A 27,617-nucleotide genomic window follows, 5' to 3' on the forward strand; every position below is an offset into this window, starting at 1 on the left:
CACCCCCCCCAGCTTCGCACCCCAGCTCCTGGATTCCCCTAGGAACCGTGTTACTCTCCCCTTGTGGATCTCTCCACGTGGGTTCAAGCCTTGCCCTTGTTCCTTTGGCGCACCCTGTGTTACGCACCGAGCTCCTTTCGCTGGAGCTTAAAGTCTCAAAATAGGTTTTTCTCCGGGTTCCCTTTCTCGCGGCTCGCAGCTGCGGAACCTCAGCGCCGGCACGCACTGCGGACGCGACCGCCGCGGGCCCCGCTCCCCCTGGCGGCCGCGCCCCGCACTGCAGCGGTATCGCGCCCGCCCCGCCCTGCCCCGCCCCCGCCTCGGCTGGCCCGGCCGGGGGAGGGGTCGCGGCGGCGGCGGCGGCGGCGGCGGCGGCGGCGGCGGCGGCGGCGGCGTCAGCGGCGGCCCGGGCGGTGGGAGCCGAGGCGCCGGAGCAAGATGGCGGCGCGAGTACTGCGCGCCGGCGGAGCGGCCTCGGCCGGCAGCTTTCTGCGGCGGGCCGGCTCCTGCAACCTCCAGCCCGGGCTCTGGTGAGCAGCGCCGCCCTTTCCGGGAGCGGCCGGGGAGGGGCCGCCGCGGGGCGGAGGGCACGGGTCCCCGGCACGAGTCTACGACCCGGCCCGGCCGCGCTCCCACTGGGCAGGGCCTCCCGGACTGCGGGGCGGCGGGACCGAGGCCTCGGTCGGCGCGGCTGGGCGAGTCGGAGCCTCGGCGAGGTCGGAGTGCCTGCCTGCCGGGCCGGCCGGGCTCAAGGTCACGGTGGGAACGACGCTCGGCGCCGAAGCCACGTCCGCGCGCCGAGCCTGCCCGGCCTGCGGGACCCTGACCCGGCGCGACCCGGAGCGGTGGCAGGGCGGCGGGCGCATGCCTGAGACCGCAGGCCCTGAAGTTGCGGCCGCCTGAGAACACTGCTCGCCCGCGCAAAGCCTCAGTGCTTGATTCCGCAAATGGCAGTAGAGAGAACCCTCACCTCCTGGGTTGTTGTGAGGAAGAAATAAAATACCGTATCGTCCCCGGTGAGCCCTCAAGTGGAGGTCGGGGAAGTAGTGAAGAGGTGTCAGCCCTAAGAACAGTCGTTGACTTGCATTTAAAAGTAGATAGCGAATCAAAAAGTATGTACAGTTATCAGCACTAAGGGGACGTTGGCTTCGTGTTTAAACTCTTTTTCTAACCTCATGGGATTAAATATTTGGTCAGAATCCATCCCTGAGATAGCCATGTCCCATTTTCCAAATCGAAAAACCAAATCCCATACTAACTTACACATCGATTTGCTTCTTCGGTTTCTTTACGTTGGGTAACTTAAATTTTCTCTTTTTGTTTGTGTTTAATTAAATAGTGAGCCTATAGAAAATACAGTTGGCACTTAAAAATGGAAGCGGGAGGGAGCTGCCTGTTAAACTCCTAATACGGGCCAGCTTTATACTGATACGGCTTATTTAATGTAATCCTAGTAGCACTCTTAAGAAGTAATAGGATGTGCATTTTAGAGATGAGAAGGAACCTAAAGGGCTTGAGACACGTGGCTGGAAAAGGTATTTGAACCCAAGTTTGTGAGGCTTGAGGCCCAGTGCCCTTCCTAGGACTCATGCTCAACTTGTGTTTCAAAATTTGATATTTATGTTTCCAAGATGGTTAACAAATCACCCTCCTTTTATTTTTATTCTGTTATTAAGTATCTACTGTTGCTTTATTTTTTCACACAGATGATAAAAGCCCATGAAATTGATATTTTCTTTTTTTCACAAAAGACAGCTGAGACTGAAGGTGTTCCCCTAAAGTGCCCAAGGTCACTTGAAGCTAATAAACTGGAGATTTGGACCCGGGTGTGCCCGGTACCCCCACTTCCTGCTGGGGCCAAGTGCTCTGGACACTGGCGTCCTTGTCTCTATACAAGGTGCCCTGTACCTTCTGACTACTCAACTCCTTCCCGGGCTCTAGTCTGCTTTAACTGTAGGTGTTCTTTAGGACTCAGTCTGGACCCAGCTAACTCATTGATTCTATCAGATATTGAATGTATATGATGTCGATGAAGCCCTATGAACCTGAGCATAATAGCCATGGTCACTCTCCCCAGGAAGCCATGGCAGAGGTGAAATCCCACGTAGACTTACAGATTGAGGTAGGTGGCATGGGAGAATCAGGGAACCTCCCTGCATGAGGTCATGGAAGGCCTCTCTGAGAAGGTGGCATTAAGCTGAGACCTGAAGGGTCAGTGGGCATGAAAGCCGTGAACGAGAGGAGTCAGGCATACTGGGAAACCCGAGAAAAATCTAAGAGCAGGAGTAAAGGGAAGATGGAGAACAGGTGGCGAGCAGCAGGGGCCCGATAATTCCAGGCCGCACAAGCCATTGAGAGAGCTTGGATTTTACTCTGGAAGACATTTAAAGGTATACACTTTAGTGTGACATGATCTGATCTACGTTTTTAAAAGATCAGGCTGACTTTGAAAAGGGGACAGTCAGGATGATGGCCAACTAGGCAGATGCTGGTGCCATTTACCGAGACTCGTTTGTTCCAAAGGTGAGAGTGCCCACCACGTGCCAGGTGCTGTTGGGAAGCATCAGTGAATAAGGCACGCAGGGTGCTTGCTGGTCATTCAGAGAAGGAGGAACAGGTGCAGGGTGGGGAGGGGGCGGATCCAGGGCAGTTTTGAACCCGGTGAAATTGGAGATGTCTGTGGGCTACTCGAATAGAAAGACCCAGTAGGCAGTTGGCTTATTGTACCTATATGACTCCTCCAAGGAGATGTCTGGACAGCATTTGAGAATTGTCAGCATATAGGAATGCAAAATGTTAATAGATCCATGGGTTTCAGTACACTGTATTGTATTTGATTGAAATTTTTCATAATAAAATGCTTTTTTAAACTATAGGAATGGATGAGATTTGCTTGAGGAGTGTGGATGGAGAAAGAGCTGAGAAGCAGGCCCTGGGCTGTATGGATATTTACAGGCTGGATATAGGAAGGAGAGGCAGCAAGGGAGCTGGAAGGGGCAGCTGTGAGGTCATTATTGGTCAGTGCCCGGGGGCGGTATTTCAAAGAGGGAGTGGTTCAGCTGTGCCAGATGCTGCCAGAAGGTTAAGATGGCGGAAGAAAACCACTTACCGACAGGGGTGGTTGTGAGTGACTTTGCGAGAGTGGTTCCGGAGGGATGGAGGACGCGTTCCCGGGAGGCCGATTTGCCAAGTACATCTTCGCTCTGCTCAGTGCCAGGCCCTCTGCTCAGCTGTTTACTGAGCACTGCATCAGTGTCCCCCAGGTGCTGGAAACGACCATGTACCCAGAATTTAACTCATCTTCCTCCTGCAAAGCCTGCTTGCTCCTCCTGGGTTCTCTCTCCCCAGCCGTGGAACATCTTGCATTTAGTGGTCCAGGCCAGAAACCAGGTCTTCCCCAAGCCCTTCCCTGCCTGCTCCCGCCCGTCTAGTCAGTTGCCAGATCTGTTAGTTCTGCCTCCAGCATGTCTTGACTGTGCCTCTGCATCACCACTCGGCTGGATTCCTATCAAGAGTGTAGACTTGAAGCCATTGGTGAGGGGGACAGCTAGAGAATTCCCCAGAACAAATGAGCAGGACATTTTCCTACTAGAAAGATCTCTGACATGAACCCTGACTAGATCCTAATCCCTCTTCCTTTCCACCCCACCTCCACCAAGAAAAAAATCTATAAAAAACATTTTAGGGACAATTGGGGACATTTTAAGATGGAGTGGATATTAGATATTATAGAATTATTATTTTCCTTAGATGTGATATTTATTATTAGTGACATGGTTTGTCCTTGATCTTAGGAGATGTGTGCTGAAGTATTTAGGGATGGTGTATCATGATGTCTGCACTCTGGTTTCATATGGTTTGGTAAAAATGAAAAAGCAAAATATATATAAACAGTAAAAATTATAAAATGTTCATTTTTCATCTAGATACAGGGCATAGCGGTCTTCGTTATACTGTTCTTTCATCTCTGTGTCTGAAGTTTTTCAAAATTAAAGGTTGGGGAACGGCTGTCTCTAGCAGCAGTGGCGAAGACAGATTTACTGGGCTTGGCGGTGGGGCGGGGGAGGGGAGTCCCGTGGCTCCTGCTTTAAGGCAAGACTCTTCTTCGGGTGGGCCCTTCGGCCTCCGCCCCTCCCTCTCCCCTCTGCTGTATTCACATTCCCCTGGCTTTGGCAGCTAGAGTTCTGCTTCGGAGAAAGTCCTTCCTCCCGTGGGCAGCAACCTGACAAACTGTTCCTCATCTTCCAGGCCCTCAGCTCAACAGGTGCCTCTTCAGAGGGCTGGTCCACGTCTCCCTCAGGCTGACCTAGACCCCACTCCCTCTGCCCCAGCCCGCCACGCCCACCACCTGTGTCTCCACGGAGGGGCCCTTCTTCCCCTGGACTGTGATCACGTTTGTCCGTCTGCTTCCACCAGCAAACCAAGCTCTGTGAAGTCAGGGCCAGGCTTATTCCTCTTCGTAGCCTCAGCCTGGCCCAGTGCCTGGCACATGCAGGGCACAGTCCGTGCATATTTGGTGATCAGACGACCAAAGCCCCTTGCCTCATCCTGTGGTCTCTGTGTTAAATGTATTTCCCTTCTGTAATTTGCCCCGACTAAACCAAAACACCATCTTCCACACCTAATCAGTATGCGTGTCTTCTCCTCTTCACCTCAGGAGTATCTTTTGAATGTAATCCATCCCCTTCATCCCTCCTGCCATCATCTTAACCCAGGACCATCCTTTGGTCCATCCAGTGAGTATCAGATGCCTTCAGTGTGCCGGTACTGCTGGACTGGGCAGCCCGCCAGGAGCCATGCTCCCTGCCTTTCTTGCTTAGTCCACCACCACACCACCGCCGGGCTGCTTTTTACGCCTGGATCTTTTCTGAAAACTTGCTAGCGTTGCCCCGTCTACAGGATAAGGTCCAGCTGATAGGCTTGGTGCACGGGAGCCCAGCCCCCCTGGCCTGCTTGCCCTCCCGTGGTTCCTCTCACTGTCCTCCCACACCCTGTTCTCTTGCCTTCCTGAATGCTTTGCTGTTCCAGAAACATGCCACACAGCTTCACGACTCCATGCCCCAGGACACGTTGTTCCCTTTGACTGGGATTATCACTAGCTTTGTCCCTGTCTTGCTTGTCCTCCAAGACAGAGCTACAATGTCTCCACTGGAGTCCCTCTCGCTCCTTGCTGGCCAAGGCCAAGGCGGTTCATTCCCTCCAGTTCCCACAGTGCATGTGAGTCCACAGTGTCTGTGACCACTCTGGCTGTTTACTGATAGGTTTTTCCCATGACAGTGGGCAGGCTAGGCATCTGTTCATTGTATCCATTGAGCCAGGCACATAATGCTTTTTCTATTTAGAATCTAGTGTTTTGTAGGATGTGCTGCCCCCTACCTCACCCGCTGTAAAGTGCCACCCAACACATACATGATGTTATAAAGACAGCTGATTGCAGTGTTTGTCACTCCTGGTAAAGCACCCTGGCCCAGCCCAGGTCTTATCACCCTGACAGCTGTTAGCATGGCTGCTTCTATCCCTTTCCGTGATTCAGCTTGGACTGGGCACATGAAGCAGTTTTGGTCACCTGCCAGCTGAAAGATTTCAGAGTTCAACAGTCAGTTAGGGCTATGCTGCGCCACACTGTTTTTCATTTGTCAAGACAGTTGCTACCCAACTTTGACAAGTAAGCAGCACTCAGGCTCTTGTGTGTGTCCTGTGATGTTGACTACTTCTTAGGTCAATCTTTAGCTTACAAAGTGGTGTCATATCCCTTACCTCATCTTACCCATCCTAAAGTAAATCCCTTTGGTATTAAAATCTGGAACGAATGCTCACTTGGGGAGGTTTGTGTGGAGGAGGCATCCCTTATTAGTGAAAATATTTTGAACTTTACAGTTAGATCTGGGTTCATATTTTTATCTTGCTGCTTCTTAGCTCAGGTTGTGTAATAACATCTGTGAGCTAGTCCTTAAAATGCAATAATACCTACCTTGCTAGATTGTTGCGGGGATTAAATGAGAAGACAGGAACAAACTGCCTAGTCCAGTGCCTAGCAGGAAGTGTGTGCTTATTAGCTTGTAATCCCCTTAAATTCTAAGGAGGAAGGGAAGAATTACTTTGGAATTTTTTTTCCCTTCCAGATTTAGTCCATCAATAATTCTTTATTATAAAGTATTAAATGCCATAGGAATTAAATATCAATATGAGTGCACATGGTATACGCTTGTCTGTGCACTTCTGGAAGGATTCATTAAGAACTATTAGTAGTGGTTGCTTTGGTGAGTATTTCTTAATGAAATTCCTTAGTGCTGATATTTTTAGAAACTTCCATTGTACCCCTTTCATAAGGGGTACAATGTTCATAATTGTTATTACTAAAAAAAAAAAAAAAAAACGAACTATGCAAAGTCCCGTTAAAAAAATCTTAAAACTGGGCTTCCCTGGTGGCGCAGTAGTTGAGAGTCTGCTTGCTGATGCAGGGGACGCGGGTTCGTGCCCCAGTCCGGGAAGATCCCACATGCCACGGAGCGGCTGGGCCTGTGAGCCATGGCCGCTGAGCCTGCACGTCCGGAGCCTGTGCTCCGCAACGGGAGAGGCCACAACAGTGAGAGGCCCGCGTACCGCAAAAAAAAAAAATCTTAAAACTTTCTACTTTGCATATCACTAATTTTATATGCTTGCCCTTTTGCTTCATGATATTATTTAAGCAAATATCCCAAAACATGGTGTGTTTAAGATACTTTAAACACGGGAATTCCCTGGTGGTCCAATGGTTAGGACTTGGTACTTTCACTGGCGAGGGCCTGGGGTTCAATCCCTGGTCAGGGAACTAAGATCCCACAAGCCACGTGGCACAGCCAAAAAAAATAAAATGAAATACTTTAAACGAATTGACAAAAATGTTTTTATTTTTATTGAAGTAAATTTTACCATGATTCATTTGGAGAATTGCCTTCTTCAGAATTAGTTTATTTATATAATCAAAGAGTGGGGACTTCCCTGGTGGCGCAGTGGTTAAGAATCTACCTGCCAATGCAGGGGACACAGGTTCGAGGCCTGGTCTGGGAAGATCCCACATGCCGCGGAGCAAATAAGCCCGTGCGCCACAACTACTGAGCCTGTGCTCTGAAGCCCGCGTGCCTAGAGCCCGTGCTCTGCAACAAGAGAAGCCGCTGCAATGAGAAGCCTGCGCACCACAACGAAGAGTAGCCTCCGCTCACCACAACTAGAGAAGGCCTGCGTGCAGAAACAAAGACCGAATGCAGCCAAAAATAAATTTGGAAAGAAAAAAAAAAAAGTGAATTGAAACCAGACAAATACCATATGATTTTGGTTTCTGCTAAAGAGCTAATAGTTTTTATATATAATTTCTTTTAATTTTAAAAGTTTTTTTAAGTAGTTTTAAAAACAGTTATAAAATCTCACCATTAATCAGGTGCTGTCCTAAGTGCTTTAAGTGTATTTACTAGGGGTTAAACATGTACTTAAAAAAATACAAGAGTAAAATAAAAAACATAGTCAATACAGATATTATATGGGGAACGATGTGTGTCTCCTCTATTTTAACTCTCCAGCCTCCCTTCAGGGATACCACCATTAACACTTTTCTTAATTCTAAGGCATTTTAACATATAATAAAAGCAAAATGGAAGAATTTCCAACTTCTTTTTACAAATGCCGCTTAGGACTATATATTTCTGTCCTATGCACTAATAAGAAAAATTGCATGTACTGGAATTGTTATTTTGCTTATTTAATATGAGCTTGCTGCTTTTTAATCTTAAAAGATTTGAAAAAATGCTTTTCTGTTTCTTGATCATTACTGTATTTATAGAAAACATTTTATTGTTAATTTTATATTTGTATATTTTGTTTATATATTTGTAAGCTCCATCGGTCCAAAAAAAATCTTTTTATCTGGTTTCTAGCTATTTGTGATAATATCCTATGAATTGGTTTTTAAATTCAAAACAGTCATATGGAGTGAAAAGTGTTCTGTAATGTTTGTTCATTAAAGCAGCAAGTCAATTTTTTTTAAGCAAAAAAAGAAAAAGGCTGCCAATGTAACCCGTGAAATTTAGAGTTCTGTTTTTTCTAAAGCACCATAGTTGAATAAGAATAGGAATTTGTATTAATGTGGAATCCACTTGTTCATCTCATGAGGCATTGGGGAATTTGCACGTCATGCAAGTTTTTCTTGCCTCTTGTTTAAACTCCCCTTAACACCTGGGGTTACTCTCTCTTTACCTCTCTCTTTACCTCTTATATTTGGTATCTGTGCCCTTAAACAGGTCTGCTAAACAGATTGAAAATGGTCTGTAGGAAGTCATCTAGTGTTTCCAAGAGATCCCCCCAGAAAAGGCTCACACTGGCCTGTGAGTAGCCAGACCTTGTTTTGAAGCACTGGATAAGATCTGAGTGTTTGTATTGGTCATTTGGAATCCCAGCACGTTACTGCCCTTGGCATGATCTAGCAAAGGGCAGAAAAGATCATTTATGTGTACGTGAATTAAAGATCAAAACAATAAAGAGTACGCCGTGATAGCCCTGGCCAGAGAGGATGGTCATCCGCATAAAGGCGATCGTGCAGAAAGAATGGGCACAGACTCAAACGACTACATTCTGTATGATTCCATATATGAGACATTCTGCAAAAAGCAAACTGTAGAGACATAGAACAGATCAGTGGTTGCTAGGAGTTGGGAGAAGGGTTGATTACAAAAGGAGGAATTTTAGGGAGTGAAGGAACTGTTCCCTATCTTACTGTGGTGGTGGTTACATGGCTTTATGCATTTATCAAAACTCACAGAACTGTAAGTCCCAAAAAGAGTAATTTTACTGTGCATGAATTAAAGTGGAGAAGATGAAGGGACGCGATTTGTCATTTGATTATGGTTGTGTGAAGTTAGGAAGAGGGTGAGTCTCAGCCAGGCTTTCATTTTTAAAATCTTGTTCTCAGGTTATGTATACCTATAAAGGAGTTTCTAAACATGCACTTTAGATATTTTAGCTAATTTTAGGTATAAAAATAATATATGTATATGGAAAATTCTCAAAGAGTCCAGAAGGTTATACAGCGAAAAGGAAAACTCGCCCCTCCCATCCCAAGCCCACTCACAGTCCCCAGATGTCCTCACTATTAGCAGTTCACTTTGTGTGTGTATTTGTGGTACTGTTCTGGGCCTGCTTTTCCATGTAACTCATCTCAGCGATACCAACATATCAGTGCGTTTAGATCTGCCTCATTCCTTGTATTGATTGCATTCTATTCTGATTTTGGCTCTACCTTGATTTATTTGACCAGTCCCCATTAATGGGTTCCAAATTGCCTGTACCAGGAACAAACTGGAAACAAGGTAGTAAGGAATGCTTGCACGCATTCAGCTGTGTGCACTTGTCTAAATATAGCTGCCTGTGGGACATACCACAAGTGCAACTCTTAGGCCGAAAGGCCTACGCAGTTTTAATTTTGCTATAGATAATGTCACACTGCCCTCTAGGGAGGTCACACAAATTTGTGATCCCACCAGCAAGCATATGGGAATTAAACATGCACTTAAAATTTCACAGGTAAAGTGTAATTTGTTACTTAAGTCAAATCTATCCTCACTTTCTGACAGCATGGATAGTAGGAGTTCAGTTATAAGATGAAAATAAGCAGATTATTTATATGTTAATGAAGTCTGTATTCTTAGGTTTTTGTGAGTTAAAAATCTTGATTCTAAGGTTAATTTAGTTTAGGGGTAAAATAGTTTTTTTAACGAAAGAATTCACTTTCTCTGTATATTCCTTTTCACATTCTTTTGTTGTGGTAAAGTACATATAACATAAAATTTGCCATTTTTAGGTACAGTTCAGTGGCGTTAAGTATGTTCACATTGTTGTACAACTGTCACCACCATCCCTCTCCAGAACCTTTTCATCTTCCCCAACTGAAGCTCTGTACCCATTAAGTAGTAACTCCCCATTCTCCCCTCCCCTCTGCCCCCGGCAACCACCATTCTACTTTCTTTCTCTGTGAATTTGACTATTCTAGGTGTCCTTGTATGGTTTTTCTATGTTGAAAATTTCCTTGGAGGAAGGAAGGACACACGGTGGAACTCACAGAGATACACGTGAGAACTCTCCTAGGAGTGCCGAAGTTACTTCTCTCACACTCCGCTCCTGCGTTCAGAGTGCACGCTGGTGGCATGAAAAGTGGACATGCGGTATCCCAGGTTCTAGAATAGTGCCTAGACGGCGTGCTCAAGGCGTATTTGCTGAATGGATTGATGAATTTATGAAAACAATGTACTACACGACACAACCTAAAGACCCTGGGATCTTTGTACCTCTGATTAAACTCAAATTTTTGCATTTGTTATTCCATAGGAAATTGGCGTCTTCCATTATCAGACCTCGAGAGGACAGCTGGTTAAAATCCTTATTTGTCCGGAAAGTTGATCCAAGGAAAGATGCTCACTCTAATCTCCTAGCCAAAAGGGAAACAAGCAGTCTGTACAAATTACAGTGTGAGTCATAGGTTTGCTATCTTCATAGTTGACTTTTTTCCCTTTGTTCATAAGTTTATCGTTGAATTTTCTTTTGTTTCAGTTCACAATGTTAAACCGGAATGCCTAGAAGCATACAACAAAATTTGGTGTGTATACCAAACTATCCTTTACTTGGGGAAAAATAATGATTTTAATATTTGTCAGTTGCACTAACCCTTGATAGCAGAGTGAGATCTTTCACGCCTCTTCTTAAAGCTGAACGTGGAGAGGCTCTTAAGTTGAGCTCTGTTGGGCATTACCAAGGATGTTTTGATTTTAAGCGCTTGTTCAGCTAACTCCTCACATAGGCTATCAGACTTTGGAATGTTACTAGACTCTTTCAGGTTGGAAGGGACCTTGCAAGGCGGTCTAGCCCAGCTACTCATCCAGTGCTTGAGTCCTTTCTGCAGCCCTTCCTGACGCTATGCTTAAATACATTTCATATGCTCCATTTCTGGACAGCTCTGAGTGTTAGGAGTTAGAATTCACATCCCTGGGACCTCCACTGTGTCCAGTTTTACTCCTAAGTAATATTGCCACGTGAGAGCCCTGTATGGATTTCAGCAGAGCTGCCATTTCTTCCCGGGTCTTCCATCCGCCAGGATTCAAGTCCCTTCAGCAGATTCTCATATGACATGAAACCCATATATTCTTATCGAATTTGTAAACTTTAAGACCAAAGCGAATTAAGTGCGTTAGTTATTAACAGAAATAGCATTTTAATGATCAGTTGTCCACAAATATAATTTAAAAGCTTTTTTTTAACCTTTCATATCTGCTGCTTTCATGAGAAAGCAAATGATTTTGTTACCAGAATCAGCGTAACTTTCAGAAGCAAAACATCTCTTGTTGTTTTATTTTTGGAGGTGGTTCGTGAAATATAACATTAGCGTTGAGTTTCTTGCTCACCTCAGCACAGTTCTCTTTATTTTAGAAGTGCCCTAAAAATAAAACAAATGCTTTTTTCTAATTCTCTTCTCATAAAATGGAATTTTTCTGTATGCTGATGTTTCCCTGGATTATCTTTCCTGTCCTTTTTTTCACTTCATCTCCTGTCTCAGATTCCTGGCTGTCTATTCATGTTCTCACTTCAAATTCAATGTGCAGAATTACGCTGCTCTTCCAGTTTCTCCATGTGTGACACTCACCATGGTTTTATTTGACTCTTGCCTTAGTTTTATGTGATTAGCTGGTCACTAAGGGCTGTGTATTCTTCATTTGACGTGTATTTTGCTTCTCTTTGCTTGTTTCCCTCTGCAGGCCTGTTGAGGCCCATTTCCAAGTAGCCCTTTCTGACTGCCTTCCTGGGTTTGAAGCTGCACCTGTACCTTCGCCCCACCCTGCAGTCCATTACCCAGAAGTTTGTCAAATTGATCTGCTTGAGTTCTGTTTTCTCCTTCATCATGTTTGTTTATCTTTTCTCTGAAACTTTCAGCAGCTGCCTGTTTCCAACCTGGTTTTTAGGGGCCCAGATAATGAGGTTCTTCCCAACTCATCAAGTTCTGAGTACAAGTACTACCTACCTTACAGCCTCCATTCACCTGGGTCATCTGTGCAGGCTTCCGTCTTCCACACTAGCTCCAGTGCTGAGTTGTTTACTTCCTGATCATGTCATGTGGCAAAAAGAAAACCCAATTCCATTTCCCTGACATAATCTGTCTTTCTCCACCCCTAATTTCTATCAATCCCATGTGATTTCTGAACTTTCACAGGTCATACATCAGATACATTTAATATCTGATCTTAATTTTAAAAGTAAATGCTACCCTTCAAAAAATTACGTGGTTTGGTCATTGTACTGGGTCTTAAAGTCATTTGAGTTTTCAGTTAGACATAAGACCATTCAGAGCTTTTCTCTGTTAACTAGTCATATCCACCCAGTCCTAGTGCTTCAACATCGGGTGGTGATCACTAGCTTAATATCACTTGACGTCAGCAAATAATGAGAACAGGTTCCATTTCTGACCCTTGATATCTTTTGCATCCATTGTTGGATCTATATGGCACTTTTTCGTCGTAATTTTTCTATTCAAAAAGTGTGCAAATTTTAGCTTTTCTCTTGGTATGATGCAGTTATGGGTCTTCCCTTTACCTTTCCCTGTCCATTAGAATCTGTAATGCGGGAAGGTCTCCGTGGAACCAGGCTCTGACACCTCTGTTAAATTAATACACTGCCAGGACCATGCGCAATCAATAGCGACAAACAGGGCGGTGTGTCTGGCGTGGGATTAGGTGCGATACCTTTCAAATCCCCTCAGCTGGTTGAATTGAGTAGAAACTAATTTATGCCTCATGTCGTCTCTTTCATTTGGATTCTCCTGCCCCTTTGATGCCCTTCGGGATTGTTGGGGTCGGGGTTGCTTCCAGACTGTGTTGTGTCCTGGCTCCGTCGTCTTCCTTAAAGCCCAGTCGTTCTCTGCTGCTGCTTCCTGTGCCTCCTGGGCCGCTCCTGTCATCTGCCCCATCCTCCACATGACTTTCTTCCCTTTCTTTTCCCGCGTTCTTTTTCTGCTATTCACATTTCTCTCATCCTTCCCATCTTTGGAACCAGCAAAGGTTAGCTTTCATACACATCACCATTCCTAAGTATATACTTCTTTTTTTTTTTTTTCTGAAACAGCAAATAATAGACTCATAGTTCCTGGAATTTTTGGACCTTTGGCTCTTCTTTATCATTTTTATCAATATACTTGAGTTACTTACCACTGTTCTAGATAGCTGGGGTATCAGTCACCTAAGCTTCTGATAATTGGGACATGAGAGCACAGCAGAGTTCAGCCAAAAGGCTAATTCTGCACGTCTTTTTTATCATAAACGTATTCTGAGGTCAGTTGTCAGAACACAGAGTAGATGACCTTTTCCTGTTACTGATCATGTGTTGTCCACCTGGTGTAATTTCGGTGGTTGTTTAATTAGTGTTGCTCTTTCTTCTCTTTAAGTCAAGAGGTGTTGCCAAAGATTCACGAAGATAAACATTACCCTTGTACTTTGGTGGGGACTTGGAACACGTGGTATGGCGAGCAGGATCAAGCTGGTAGGAAGCAGAAGTCTTTGGAATAAACCCTTGTTCCTTAAGCCTTTACTGTCATTACTTAAATGATTTTTAACATAATGCTTGTTTTTATAAGCAAAGCTTTCCAAGTCTCAGTCCAGTTTTATGGTTAAAGTAGTTTCTCCAGTAAATCACTGCAGAAACTCCTTTTTGATTGTTTTTCATGTTTGAATCTATTATTGAAACTTTATGGTGTAACTTGAGCCAACACACATTACAGTTTTGTACTGTGTTAGCACCATGCGTATCTAGAATATTTTCAAGGTAAGAGTATCATGAAACTCTAAATGTATGTTATCGTTTAAAATATATTTCAGTTCACCTCTGGAGGTATGAAGGAGGTTATCCAGTCCTCACGGAGGTCATGAATAAACTCAAAGAAAATCAGGTAATGATTTTTGAAAAAGACTAATGATATGGTAGATATTAGTACAGAATTAAGTGATTCTTTTCTGCCATCGTTTTTGTTAGTAAACTGTTAGTTTTCTGTAGTAAAAATTTTATTATTTGGACTCTTGAGGTTGTATTTAAACATAGAGTAACCAGTTGTAATACTATTAAAATGATAGTTCTTATTGTAAAAGTCAATTGTACTTTGATAAGCTGGAACTTTGAAACCGGTAAGTCAGTCTGGGTTCCCTAACACATATCTGCTTCAGGAACTGACAACCACATATTCTTCATCTTGGGCCGACTTTGCTATCCTCCCCCTCCCTTCACAAAGAGGTGTGTGTTAATGGAGAATATTCTACCAGCCATACATTATTAGGAAAGAAAACCTTTTGTGTAGACTCCCCGTCCATATATAAATGACTTTTTTTTTTTTTTGCCTTGCTGTGAGGCTTGTGGGATCTTATTTCCCGATCAGGGATTGAACCCGTGCCCTCAGCAGTGAAAGCACGGAGTCCTAACCACTGGACTGCCAGGGAATTCCCAATATAAATGGCTGTTTGATTTTCTGATGTTTTGAGGTGTCCATGTCACCTGTCTCAATATGCTGTCAAACAGTTAGAAGAACCTAAAATCATAGGAAATTAAATTAGTTTACTTTGTCATTTAAATAATTAGGATGACTATGTAGTTTGATATCTAAACTTGGACACTTTTGAGAGTGAAACGGAATACTAATAGTCATTATGCTGGTTCAACAAGATGTAAACTGGGACTGTCTCAGGCCAACTGGACCCTGTTTATAATAGTATTCTATTGTGGGAGGAACATAAATGTTGCTAAAGTGGGTTTATATATAAATCTTCTAATATTTATGACATAAATATTAGAAGATTTCATGAGCACCTTTGTTCACTCAAAGGAATTTGCGGAATTCCGTAAGGCGAGAAGCAACATGCTTCTCTCGAGGAAGAATCAGCTGCTATTGGAGTTCAGTTTCTGGAATGAACCTGTCCCACGGTCAGGACCGAATATATATGAACTCAGATCTTACCAGCTCCGAGTAAGTACTGAAATAGGAGTTAACTGTCCCCTTGTTCTTCTGTGCAGAAGGACACGCACCCCTGATGCTGAGTGAACAGCAGACACTGAGCGAATGTTCTGTGATGTGTGTTTGGCTCGTTTTCTCCCCTGTCCAGTTCTTCTCCTCTTATTTCCTTTCTTTAAACCTTCCTTCTTTCTCCTCCTTTCTCTTTGCTAAGCTCATTTGTTTTTTATAGTCTTACGCATAAGGGAAAAGATGTAACATACAGGATCAGCTACATTATATAGCATCTATTGCCATTGAACTAGAGCAGCTAATAAGCATGTGACTATTGACATTATACAGCACTGTAAGACAAAAGGGGAATAATATTTGTATGACTTTCTAGATATTTCCCTACTTAGGTGACCACTAAAAAGAAAGGCCCAGGTGGCAACATAGTTAAAGTGAAAAAGTATCAGTAGATCTTGGTGGTCTAATGCTCAGTATTATACTGGAAAAAAAACAAGTGATGTCCTTGTTAGGTTTACTTAAATTGAATTATTTAAAAATTTCACAATAAAGTCTGAATAGGTACCAACAATTTAATCATCGTGGGCCTAACTATGGTTTTTATGACTATAATTGGATGACTTAATTAACTCTCACTTTGTGTGTTGTCTTCTTAGATGAAGCCACAGAATATTACTTCCACTGTGGGATAGGTATGAACACAGTGAATAATACTATTTTGTTACATTTTTTTTATCTGTTAGATTTCACATTATTAAAAGTTAATTTTTAAGTTAGTCTTGTCATTTGATGTTTTTTATACTGTTAGTTCCATATTTCTTCACAGAAGAACTAACAAACCGAATCCAAATCTCTTTTCAGCCAGGAACTATGATTGAATGGGGCAACTACTGGTGAGTATTTTACCAAGTGATGAGGTTGTTAAGTCTTATAAAGAGATTCTTTTAGGCCATAGTGTTACTTCTAGAAATAAAATCTGGGGTTAGTGCCATGATTTGATACTAGACTGTTGTTTTGTTTGATATATTTGTATTATGAAATTTTTCAAACATATACAAAGCTAGAGAGAAAAATACCACAGGTCTCCCTTCCATACCCATTACTTAGCTTCAGTAATTATCAACACGTGGCCAGTCTTGCTTAGGTCTAAATCCCCCAACCCAGAGTATTTGGAAGTAAATCTCAGACAACATAAAATTTCATCTATAAATATTTTAGTATATATCTCCAAGAGATAAGCACTTTTTATTAAAAAAAAACAAAACCCCCCAAGTGTCACATGAAGTTATTTCATATTCTTCTTGGATGTTATCTTTTCTGAAATGTTGCTTTTGTCACATAAACAGAGCACCACAATGATACAATTGCTTCTTTTTTTTTCTTCTTAGTTTAGCAAAATATGAATTTTTCTCCAAACTGATCTAAGATTCAACAGAATCCCAGTCAAAATCCCAGCAGGCTTTAGAAATGCAAGGGACCCAAAATAGCTAAAACAACCTTGAAGAAGAGGAACAACGTTGCAGGACTCACAGTCCTCAATTTCAAAACTGACTGCAAAGCTAGAATAATCAAGACAGTATGGTACTGGCATACGGACAGGCATATAGATCAGATCAATGGGATAGAATTGAAAGACAAGAAATAAATTCTCACGCATGTGAGCAAATTGGTTTTTGACAAATGTACCAAAGCAATTCAGTGGGGACAGATAATCTTTTCATCACAGGGTCCTCAGACAACTAGGTATCCTTGCAAAAAGATGAATTTAGACCCCTGCCTCACACTGTATACAAAAACTAACCGAAAATGAATTGTAGACCTAGATGTAAGAGCTAAATTACAACACTTTCAGAAGAAGACATAAGAGAAAATCTTCGTGACCTAGGGTTAGGCAAAGAGTTCTTACATAAGCACCAAAATCACAATCCACAAAAGAAAAGAAATGGTAAATTATAATTCATCAAAATTAAAAGCTTTTGTAATTCAAAGGATACAGTTTTAAAAATTAAAAGAGGGGTCACAGACTGGGAGAAAATTTTGCAAATCACATATCTGATAAAGGACTTGTATCCTGAGTATATGAAGAAATCATACAACTCAATCACGAGAAGATAAATAACTCAATTAAAAAATGGGCAAAGGACTTGAATAGACAGTTCTCCGAAGATACACAAATAGCCAAAAAACATATGAAAAGATGGTCAGCATCACTAATCATAAGATAAATGCAAATCAAAACCACAATTATTTTCCATTCATCTCACTCCCTTTAAGAAGGCCATTATCAAAAGAACAGAAAATAACAAGTGTTGGCAAGATACAGAGAAATTGGAACCCTTGTGTACTGTAGGTAGGAATATAAAATGGGGCAGTCATCGTGGAAAACAGTAGAGTTCTTCAAAACATTGAAAATAGCATTACTCTCTGACCCAGCAACCCTACTTCTGGGTATATATTCAAAAGAATTCAAAGCAGCATCTCAAAGAGATGTTTGCACACCCATGTTCATCACAGCATTATTCACAGTAGGTAAGAGGTGGAAGCAACCCAAATACCCATCAACAGATGAATGGATAAAAATGTGGCATATATATATAATGGAATATTAATGCAGCCTTTAAAAAGAAGGAAGTCCTGCCACATGCAGGGTGAACCTTGAGAACATTATGCTAAGCAAAATAAGCCAGTCAGAAAGGGACAAATACTGTATGATTCCACTAATAGAAAGTTTCTAAAGTAGTAAAAACCATAGACACAGAAAATGAAAAAGTGGTTGCCAGGGGCTGGGTGCAGGGGAGTTGGTGTTTAGTGGGTATAATTTCAATTTTGCAAGATGAAAATGTTCTGGCGATCTGTTGCACAACAGTGTGAATAGACTTGGCCCTACTGGCCTGCACAGTTGAAAATGGTTGAGATAAATTTAATGTTAGGTGCTTTTTACCACAATAAAAAATAAAATCATAAGATAAATTTGGGGAAAAAAATTTAATGGGCAAAGAATTTGAGTAGACATTTCTTCAGAGGAGCTCTATGAATGCCTAAAAAGGACGTGAAAAGCTGCTTAACATCCTTAGTCAGTATGGAAATGCAAAGTAAAACCACAGCGAGATAGTACTTCATACCCACTAGGATGGCTATAATTAAAAAGACAGAATAACGTGTTGATGAGGTTGTCAATGAATTGGTACCTTTACACATTTCTGGTGAGTGTAAAATGGTTCAACCACTTTGGAAAAGGAAAACCATGACTTTTTACTTACTTTCAATTTATATATTCTCTTTTTTTCAGTTATAAAATTTCTTGCTTTGGGCTAGATAATTTCTAAGATCTACCTCCAAAAAACAGTTCTGGGATCTTTTTTTCTAATGAATCTTTTCTTCTTAGGTCATCAAAGGCTAAATAATGCAAGGTAGAATTCCTTTTCATTTGAAAACTAAGAAATACATATTTGATTGTATACTATTATTGTAGACATCATTTTATTAAGGAATTCGGGGGTAGGGTTGATGCTATAAGTGTAGTAATTTAGTTGCCCACAGAATAGGATCACCCAGTTCTATGTTTCCGTATTACTCATTGAGACTTGCCCACCGTGGAATCCACAAGGAAGGAACTGAGGTTATTCTTCAGTTATTTTAAAAATTATTTATAAAGCCAGTTCAGCATTCAATTTGTATTTTGGCACATAGGTAACTAAGGTGGTGATCTCCTCTTCACTTCATGCTTCTGATTATTTCCAGGCTAAGGCAAGGTATGTTTTCTTTGCCTACTGAGAAAGTGAATGAGAAAAATTCAAAATGAAATGAACTGTCCTGAATATTTATCACTATCAATGAAACTAAGGGTTTTCCCCCTTAGGGTTAGAATGCACATTAAAGTGATTTGCTTAATTTCAATAATTTACAAATCAGATTTGTAATTTTTGTGAAGATTATGATCACTTAACACTACATGTAAGGTTAAAGAAATTAACATCACTTGGAGGTAGCCCATGGGGGCAATAGCAAGAGATCCCTCCTTTTCCCCTAAAGAACCTGAAAGCATGGGTCACCTTTGTGGAGTTGAGCACGTGGTGAATGAGAGCCAAGATGTACAAAGTGACCTTGAGGAGACTGGCTTCCTCACTCCCACCACAGGCTGCCCTTGCTCTGATTCCACACCCCCCTTTGAGATGTTCTAATTCAGTTACTATGAAGTTTGCCTCTAAGAAGAGAATGCGCTGGTCAAGCCGACTCACTTATCTCGTCTCTCACTGTGGATATTAGTGGATTGAATCCTTGTTCATAGTCTCCAGCTCTTTTTTTTTTTTTTTTTTTTTTTTTTTTTGCGGTATGCGGGCCTCTCACTGTTGTGGCCTCTCCCGTTGCGGAGCACAGGCTCCGGACACGCAGGCCCAGCGGCCATGGCTCACGGGCCCAGCCGCTCCGCGGCACATGGGATCCTCCCGGACCGGGGCACGAACCCGTGTCCCCTGCATCGGCAGGCGGACTCTCAACCACTACGCCACCAGGGAAGCCCTCCAGCTCTTTTAAATGAATTAGAATGAATCCATCTTCCCAAGTCCTGTCCACTCTGGGACCCTAATATGACTGAGACATCAGGCCAAGCCTGGGCAGTGTTGATATAAATTGACTGGGTAACTGGGGTGTGGAGTCTCTTGAGAGACTACCTGTGACCTTCCTACATCACTTGAAACTGCTTCCTTCATTTTCAACTTTGGTTCTAGAAAACTGCTTTAAGAAAACATATACATTTTAAAAACTTGTTTAGGATTTCAAGTGCATCACTAAATATAAAAATAAAGTACTGGTGCAGACACAAAAGAAGGTGTTTAAAAATCTGATACCTTTTGCAGTAGGGAATCTTAAAAAGCAAAGTTCAGGGCTTCCCTGGTGGCACAGTGGTTGGGAGTCCACCTGCCAATGTGGAGGACGCGGGTTCGTGCCCCGGTTCGTGCCCCGGTTGCCAGTTGACAGTTTGAACCGCCAGGAAGCTCATGTCCATGGTTCTTCCATATGCTGTCCGAGGAGTCGCAGAATTCGACACCCGCCCTCAGCTGTAGATGACAGAGCTTGCGGGTTTCTCAGAGTTCATGGTGTGCAGCTGCTTTGTAGGTGCGGTGCACTTCCTTCCTCTCTGTTTTAAGCCCTGTTCTCGAGGCAGGGTCCCTGTCTCCCTTGGAGTACAGTGCCTGTGGCACCGTGGGGTTCTCAGATCGAGAATTCCCTCACTTTCTCACAGTGTGTTCTTGGAAAGCAGCTTTTTTTAAGTTGACAGGTCCTAGCCTACCCTCTGCCAGTTTTCTAGACTTTACGTTAAGAATCAGCAGTGCAACCACATATCCTCACGTTGTTGTTATTTTTTATTTATTTATTTATTTTGGCTGTGCCGGGTCTTCGTTGCGGCATGTGGACTCTTAGTTGCAGCATGCATGCGGGATCTAGTTCCCCAACCAGGGATCGAACCTGGGCCCCCTGCATTGGGAACGCAGAGTCTTACCTACTGGACCACCAGGGAAGTCCCATGTTGTTTTTATTTTAATAGTTATGAATTACTGTCCATTTTTCACAAAAATGACTGCTGTAGCTATAGAAAGGTACATTTACATCTTATGTACATTAAAACAACTTTCGAATGCATTCTGAACAACTTGCGCTGAGGATGGAGGGAACTTACTGATACTTTTTAACATACCTGATTCAATATCTGAACGTTGTTTTTTTTCTTATAGGGCTCGTGCAATTCGCTTCAGACAGGACAGTAATGAAGCAGTTGGAGGATTCTTCTCCCAGATTGGGCAGCTATATATGGTGCATCATCTTTGGGGTATGTTTTTTTCCCTTCATTTTTGTATTCCTGGGATTTCAGAGTTCATTACTAACGAACTTGTCCTAGGCAGTAAATCGTATCTCAAGTCAGGAACCTTAAACACTGCAGCTGAGCCAAATGTCCCAGATGGAACGTAGGTGCTGGGCTACCCAGAACAAGAGGTCAATAGTGCAGGGTCCACAGATGTGCGGCACGTCAGTGCGCTGGTGAAAGTGAGAGTGGGGCGAGAGAGGTGAGGCAGCAGCCCCGGGTGAGGGGAGATGATAGAGCTGCCCCCGGCTCCCTCAGGGACGGTCCTGCATTCCATGCAGAGGAGGTGCCCACACGCGCGCCCACCCCTTGCCTTGGGTCTGACTCTACTGTCCCAGAAGCCCTTCTCTCGCCTTTTCCATCCCTGCCCACTTTGGTTTGGCACCATCTTTGGTGTCTTTCAGGGCCTGACTCAGATGTTCCCCTTTGTCCCCAAGGGAATGTCGCTGTCCCCTGAGCCCCCAGAGCCCAATACTGTGTGTGTGTGGTCACAGTCATGGCTGTTTATGTCTGTCTACCTGCTGAACAGGAATCGGGTCTCAGCAGTAGCTTGGTTCATTCTGGGCACATTTGTAAACGGTTATTAAAGAGATGAAAAGCATGACTTTTTCCAAACCTTATTAATTTGCTGAGGTGTTGGTTTGCCCTGTTTGGTCCACCGAGTGCTGTGGAGTCACGTGCCTCCTGGGTTAGCAGGAGGCTCAGAGACGGGTGACAGGTCTGCTGAGCGGGAAAGCAAACCTGAGGGACAGGCCACCAGGCCATGCGCGGTGAGTGACACAGGGAGTTCCAGTTGGGGCCCTCCGCGTTAGGAGTGTATATCGGATGTAAAGGGATACAAAGCTATGAATTGGGGGAAAACCAGTGAAAGGTGGAATACGAGCTAGACTTCAGCATCTAGATGGGACTGACAGTAGAGGTGGGAAGGAGGGGCTGGAACAGCCATGGAGACACAGGAAATTATAAAAAGTGCTCAGGAAACTACAGATAGTGCCGACGGGCTAAACGGTAAGATACCTGCCGGGGACCCGGGTCTAAATGGGTGAGTTGAGGCAAGAAAAGTCATTTTCACATTGTGCCCCTGGAACCTTTCCCTGAAACCCTCCGTGTCTGGGGAGGAGACCCCACTCCAAGCCCCCGCCAGCCACTGCTCACCTCAGCCACACACACTGGGCTTCCCCGGCATTTAAGAGATTGAAACCTGCACCAAATGATTAGAGGCCACCAGTAACCCTCAGCTCCCAGAATGTCAGGGGCAGTGGTGTTCCTGGGAGCTGTTTTCTAGCCAGCTGAGATTTGACCTCCTAAGGATCAGAGTTTTCAAATGGAGTAGATTTGCGAACAGATCTTTAAAAGATGTGTTCTGTGTCCCTGCCTTTTGATTATACTAACTGTAATTTAACATTTATGGGTTCAAGGTGGGAGTGAAGTCATTTTTATCATTATTTTTTAGTGCATGATCTGTCCAGAGGATATAAACTGAAAAGACAGACCCCTCCCCTTCCCCAGCCTGGAGGGGCCTTTGAGGGCGGCCTCTGTAGTGAGCGAGTGTGGAGACGGATGGGTCAGGACCCATGTGCTTTGGCGCACAGGCAGAGGTCAGGCACATGTCTACTCTGAGGCCCTGCCCTTCTCCACCTTCCTTTTTGTCTCGAGTCTGTGTCCCCAATGTCCACTGCCCACTTCCTACTTTATAGGAAAAAGTCTTGAGATGTGCAGAGATGAATTCTCAGTTGTCTGCCCCCAAAACTTAGCCTCACTTTTCCATTTTTTTTGGAGAAAGAGAACCAACATTTATCAAGCACCACCAGTGTGTTGGTTATTTATGCACCACTCCCTTTAATCCTTACAGCCACACCACAAATGAGATACCTGTGGCTCACAGGTGGTGAATAAATCACCCAGGACCCACAGCTGTTCAGGAGCTGAGCCAGGCTCAGACGTCGGCAAGTCTGGCTTCAAAGCAGGTCTTCCCCCCAGCACAGCCCCCCTTCCTGTTACCCTTGCACGTGATGCCATCCCGCCCCCACCTCCTCAAGGCCTCGCTGCAGCCACGGCTCCTCCACCACCCCATCTGTGGCCTCCTTCCCTTAGTGTATGAATGGGCTCAGTGCCTCCCATCTTTAAAAGCCTCCCCAAACCCAAAGGTGCATTGACAGATGAACAAAATGTGGTCTGTTCAAATTCATAGAAGCAGAATGTAGAGTAAAGTGTATCGGGTTGGGAGAAGAGGGGAGTGGGAAGGTACTGCTCACTGGATAATGGTGGCACAACGTGAGTGTGCTTAATGCCACTGAACTACACATTTAAAAATAGTTAAAATAGTAAATTTTGTTATGTATATTTTACCCCCCCCAATTTTTTTTTTAATTAAGAAAATTTGTAAAAGAACACAGGCCTCCAAACTGTGTTCCCTGCGGGGGGTGGGGCAGGGGGTGGCGAGGGGTCACCACATGGTACCCTAGGTGTGCATCCGACCCCGGTGAGGACACTGCCGCTTGTCACATGAATGTTAACTGTTTTCCTCCGGGTGGTGAGAGGTAAAAGATTTTGTTTTCCTTCTATTTTTCAGCATCTTCAATATTTTATGTAATAAATTTATACTCCATTACTAGTGGAGGGAGCTTTTGTCTTTAGATGGTCAGAGGCCATCTAAGACCAGGCCTGCAAGGTTAGGTCTTCTCATAGGGACAAGGAAGCCCCAAAACAGAAATTAGAACTGAGGAGGGAGCCCTGGGTGATCTCTTAGTCACGACTGACACCGTGTCCAGATGCCTAGGAGGCATTTCCCTGGTCACTGGTTGGAAGGATCTTGCCCGGGTTGGGAATCAGAGACCAAGGCACCTGGGTGAGATATCCGAATTGTACCCCAAGGACTCTGACCCTTGGCCCGTGCTCTTCCCTCCACCTGGAGTGCCTTTCCCTCCCGTTCCTGCGTGTCAATGATAAAATGGCCTTTTCAACCTGAAGACCCACTTGGTCAGATCACAGCTTCCAGGCAGCTCTCCCTGGTCAGCTGTGTTCTCCCTGTTGGGTCTCTTTGTTCTCCACTGCCTTGAATACAGTCTTACCCAGATCACTGTAGTGCTTTATAAATGCTAAGAAAAATGGAATCTAATATTGCTTATCCGTAGTCTGACAGTGTGTGGTTACAGATTTAACGTGTATTGAGGAAGTTCACTTGGTTTGTAAAGGCACGTCTTGAATCTGCAAGACTGTGAGTCTTGAGAGCGGGTGGTTTTGCGTCTCCCACGAGGGCTAACAGTTGCTCAAAATAGCCAGCTCACCGTCATTCCAGCTTAGTACTGAGTTCCCAAAGTATAGGCGGTCCCTGACTTACGACGGCTCAACTGAGAATTTTCCAACTTTACGATGGTGCAAAAGTGATCCACATTTAGTAGAAACTCTACTTCACATTTTGAATTTTGCTGTTTTCCTGGGCTTTCAATACATTCTCTCGTGATGCTGGGAAGTGGCAGCCGCAGCTCCCAGTCAGCTACACAGTCACAAGGGTGAACAACCAATACACTTAAAACTATTCTGTTTCTTACTTTTAGTGCAGTATTCAGTAAGTTACATGAGACATTCAAGACTTTATTATGAAATAGGCCCTGCGTCAGATGATTTTGCCCAACTGTAGGCTAATGTGAGTGTTCTGAGCACGTTTAAGCTAAGCTAGGCTAAGCTCGTCTCTTCCAGTAGGTTAGGTGTATTGAATGCATTTTCGACTTAACAATATTTTTGGCTTACAGTGGGTTTATTGGGATGTAACCCCATCATAAGTTGAGGAAGGTCTGTAGGCTCTTTGAGAAAATGAGGAGTGCAGCAGAATCAACACTTAATGGATACACAGTTGACCCTTGAACAACACAGGTTTGAACTGCTGGGGTCCACTTATATGCAGATCTTTTTCAGTAAGTACACACAGTACTATATGACCTATAGTTGGTCAAATCCAAGGGTACAGAACCATGGATACAGAGGGCCGGCTATGGGATTTGAGCACCTGCGGATTTTGGTATTCACAGCGGATCCTGGAACCAGTCTCCCACTGTACTAGTGGAATTATGTTTGGTTTAAGTCTTAATTCTTCTGTGTGGCTATTTTTAAGCTTACAAAGATCTTCAGACCAGGGAAGATATACGGAATGCAGCATGGCATAAACACGGCTGGGAAGAACTGGTATATTATACAGGTAATATCTTAATAGGCATAAAACATTTCATTCTTCTCATCTCATTGTTTTAATGTTCTTTCACCCTGAAGCTAACATGTATTTAAAAAAAAAAATAGTACGTTGCTCTAGGATCGTGAATTGTAAGGTTGAGGGAATGGAGAAATAGTCATATTTTTCTTCGACAGTTATAGGACATTTTTTCAATAGAGAATATTCACTCTTTCAAGTATATATGTCGTCTGGTACAGTTCTCAGATCTTCATGTGTTGTAAATTTTACATCATTACCCTTTTTGTGCATTTCTGTATTCTCTGAAAATTTATTATACAAATAAATTTTTTTCTAAGCTTTTCCTTTCTCATCAAAATTGTCCATTCCCCAAAGCATTACAATTTAATACAGCAATTAAAAAGTAATTTTGAAAATTAATTTGGTATTTAGACTTTCCATATGTACATGTGTATGCACGTGTACATATGTGTACACCTATACATGTATGTATACCTACACACACACACACACACACACACACAATGAAATCCTAGTTGCTTGATTTTTAGAAGAAAACAACCAGGCTGAATGGTACCACCTATGTTGCACGTCAGGTACATTTAAGCCCATATCCTACCAGGAAGATCAAAGAGTAATTTGTTCTGGAAAATAACTATTATCTTGTCTTTTAATTCAAAAAAATCATATAACTATATATGGCTTTGCTGTTTATTCTTACATTTCCATAAGTTCCCAAAGATGTGTTTTACTTAGCACTGACAGTTCTACAAGTACAGTGTATTTGTTCCTTTATACAGGATACAGTCAAATTATTTGATGTTATATAAATTTTAATTCAGTTGAAAGAACCTTCTGAGAAAGCACCATTTTTCTCACAATATGGACTTTCCTAATTTCCTACAAATGAAACACATTTCCGACAGAATGTTTTAATATCATCTTATAGGGTGTCAGCTGATGTGTCATTAGCTTGTGTATTTCTTCCCCTGAGATCAATCCTAAATATTCCAGTACTCTATTCTGATTTCAAGCAGCATGTCTTCTGAATATGCTTAGCAACCTATTTGTTAATGTATATTTACTGCAGTCTGTTTAGAAAAGAACGAGCCTAGTAATCTTGATCTTTGTTTTCAGTCCCACTTATTCAGGAAATGGAATCCAGAATCATGATCCCACAGAAGACTTCACCCCTCCAGTAAAGCTACAGAATTTTGATGTGCCTACATAAATTTATGTGACAAGTACTTGTCATAAATTAATTTGAACTGTATATCAAGTGAAAAAGAAACACTGAAGTGTAAACTGCTGTATATAGCTTGTAAGAGACCTCTTTTCTTTAAAATTTACAAAATCACAAGAAAGTGAACTATTACAGTTTGGCTGATTGTAGCAGTGCTCTGTAGTCCTCTGAAACATCCCTGTATTTGTCGAATATACCTTACAATACCGGGCCACCTCTCCCCACCCTCCAGGAAAAGAGGGCCCAAATTAAAATTGGAATCGTCTCCAAATAAGAATCCAACCATGGAAAAAAGTTAGCCATTTCTTTATAAAAAGCAAATCTGTTTTATAATTACAGATTTTTAGACAAATTTCTTGTATCAGGAAGAAATATAAATTTTGTCATGTTTCTGTAGCATTTTTCTGAGTCTCAGACTAGGAACAAATTATAAGTGTACCCAATACCTGCAAATGTTTTACTTCACTCTCATTTTTAATGTCAGCATAATAAACAGTGTATCATTACTGAGTTGGAAGTGGTTGATCGGTAATTCAGTCTCCACATTGTGTGTCATGATATCTTTATATGAGAGGAAAAAATGGCTTGAACCTCTGTATCATATGTGACTTTGAAATGAACACCTTGAATAGCACTAATTTTTATTTGTAATATTTTTCTATAACAAAACGAGTAGCACTAGGAAAAGAGGTTTTATTTTGTAAACAATCATCTGTGACCTCAGACATTCTCTGGTTAATATTTTAGTAAGCTCACAGACGATTTTTCCAAGATCATGTATGAGGGGTGGTGCATGTTGAGATTTAAATTGGCATAAAGCTGCATACTTTGTCTAGCTCTGATTTAGTTTTTTAATATAGTGTGCCAATTTTGTGACTGTAATCATGTGAAAGTCCTGTTGAAATGAAAAATTATGTCTGACCCCCAGATCAAAGAATTTATGTTAAAGTGTGAATAAAAATCTCATACCAAATGTCAAGCTTTTACATGCGAATGGTTTTCTCCAAGAACATATAAAATTCAATAAAATCCTCTTAATTTTCACATATTACATGTTTGCAATCTTTTTTTAATGACTGGTGCTGAGAATGACTCTGTCACTCTTGAAAGGTAGCTTGTCCCAGTTCAATGGGTATATGTGCATCTACAGAGTAAAATATTAAATAGGCTCATCGGCCGCTCCTTATGGCCACTTGGTAGGTGTTATGAGGAATGGGTGTTTGGGTACCAGCGCATGATGGCCTGATGTTTGGGGGCTGGGGCTGCCAGTGGAAGAACAGGCTGTGCTCCTTGAGGGGGTACTTACCCTCCTGGG

At 42.9% G+C, this 27,617-nt stretch overlaps 1 protein-coding gene across 2 annotated transcripts; it reads left to right on the plus strand.

Moving 5' to 3' along the window:
• Window positions 1–354: 354 nt before the first annotated feature.
• NIPSNAP2 (nipsnap homolog 2) lies at window positions 355–27,350 on the plus strand. Of its 2 annotated transcripts, XM_060032158.1 has the most exons (10): window positions 360–530; window positions 10,354–10,493; window positions 10,576–10,621; window positions 13,454–13,548; window positions 13,884–13,954; window positions 14,879–15,019; window positions 15,875–15,906; window positions 20,746–20,840; window positions 24,985–25,068; window positions 26,197–27,350. In XM_060032158.1, exons 1-10 carry the CDS (start codon window positions 439–441, stop codon window positions 26,259–26,261), a joined length of 861 nt encoding a protein of 286 aa, XP_059888141.1. In that variant the 5' UTR covers window positions 360–438; the 3' UTR covers window positions 26,262–27,350. The 2 variants fall into 2 exon arrangements, with proteins under 2 accessions (XP_059888142.1, XP_059888141.1); XM_060032159.1 differs by lacking the exons at window positions 10,576–10,621; window positions 13,884–13,954 and having other exon boundaries at window positions 355–530.
• The last annotated feature ends 267 nt before the right edge of the window (window positions 27,351–27,617 follow it).

This window comes from Delphinus delphis, chromosome 15, assembly GCF_949987515.2.
Source record: "Delphinus delphis chromosome 15, mDelDel1.2, whole genome shotgun sequence".
Classification (NCBI taxonomy): Eukaryota; Metazoa; Chordata; class Mammalia; order Artiodactyla; family Delphinidae; genus Delphinus; species Delphinus delphis.

Coding starts and splice junctions, on each gene's coding strand:
- NIPSNAP2 (XM_060032158.1), top strand. CDS start 439: ATGGCGGCGCGAGTACTGCGCGCCGGCGGAGCGGCCTCGGCCGGCAGC. Junction 13,955..14,878: donor ATAAACTCAAAGAAAATCAG/GTAATGATTTTT, acceptor GTTCACTCAAAG/GAATTTGCGGAATTCCGTAA. Junction 25,069..26,196: donor AGAACTGGTATATTATACAG/GTAATATCTTAA, acceptor CTTTGTTTTCAG/TCCCACTTATTCAGGAAATG.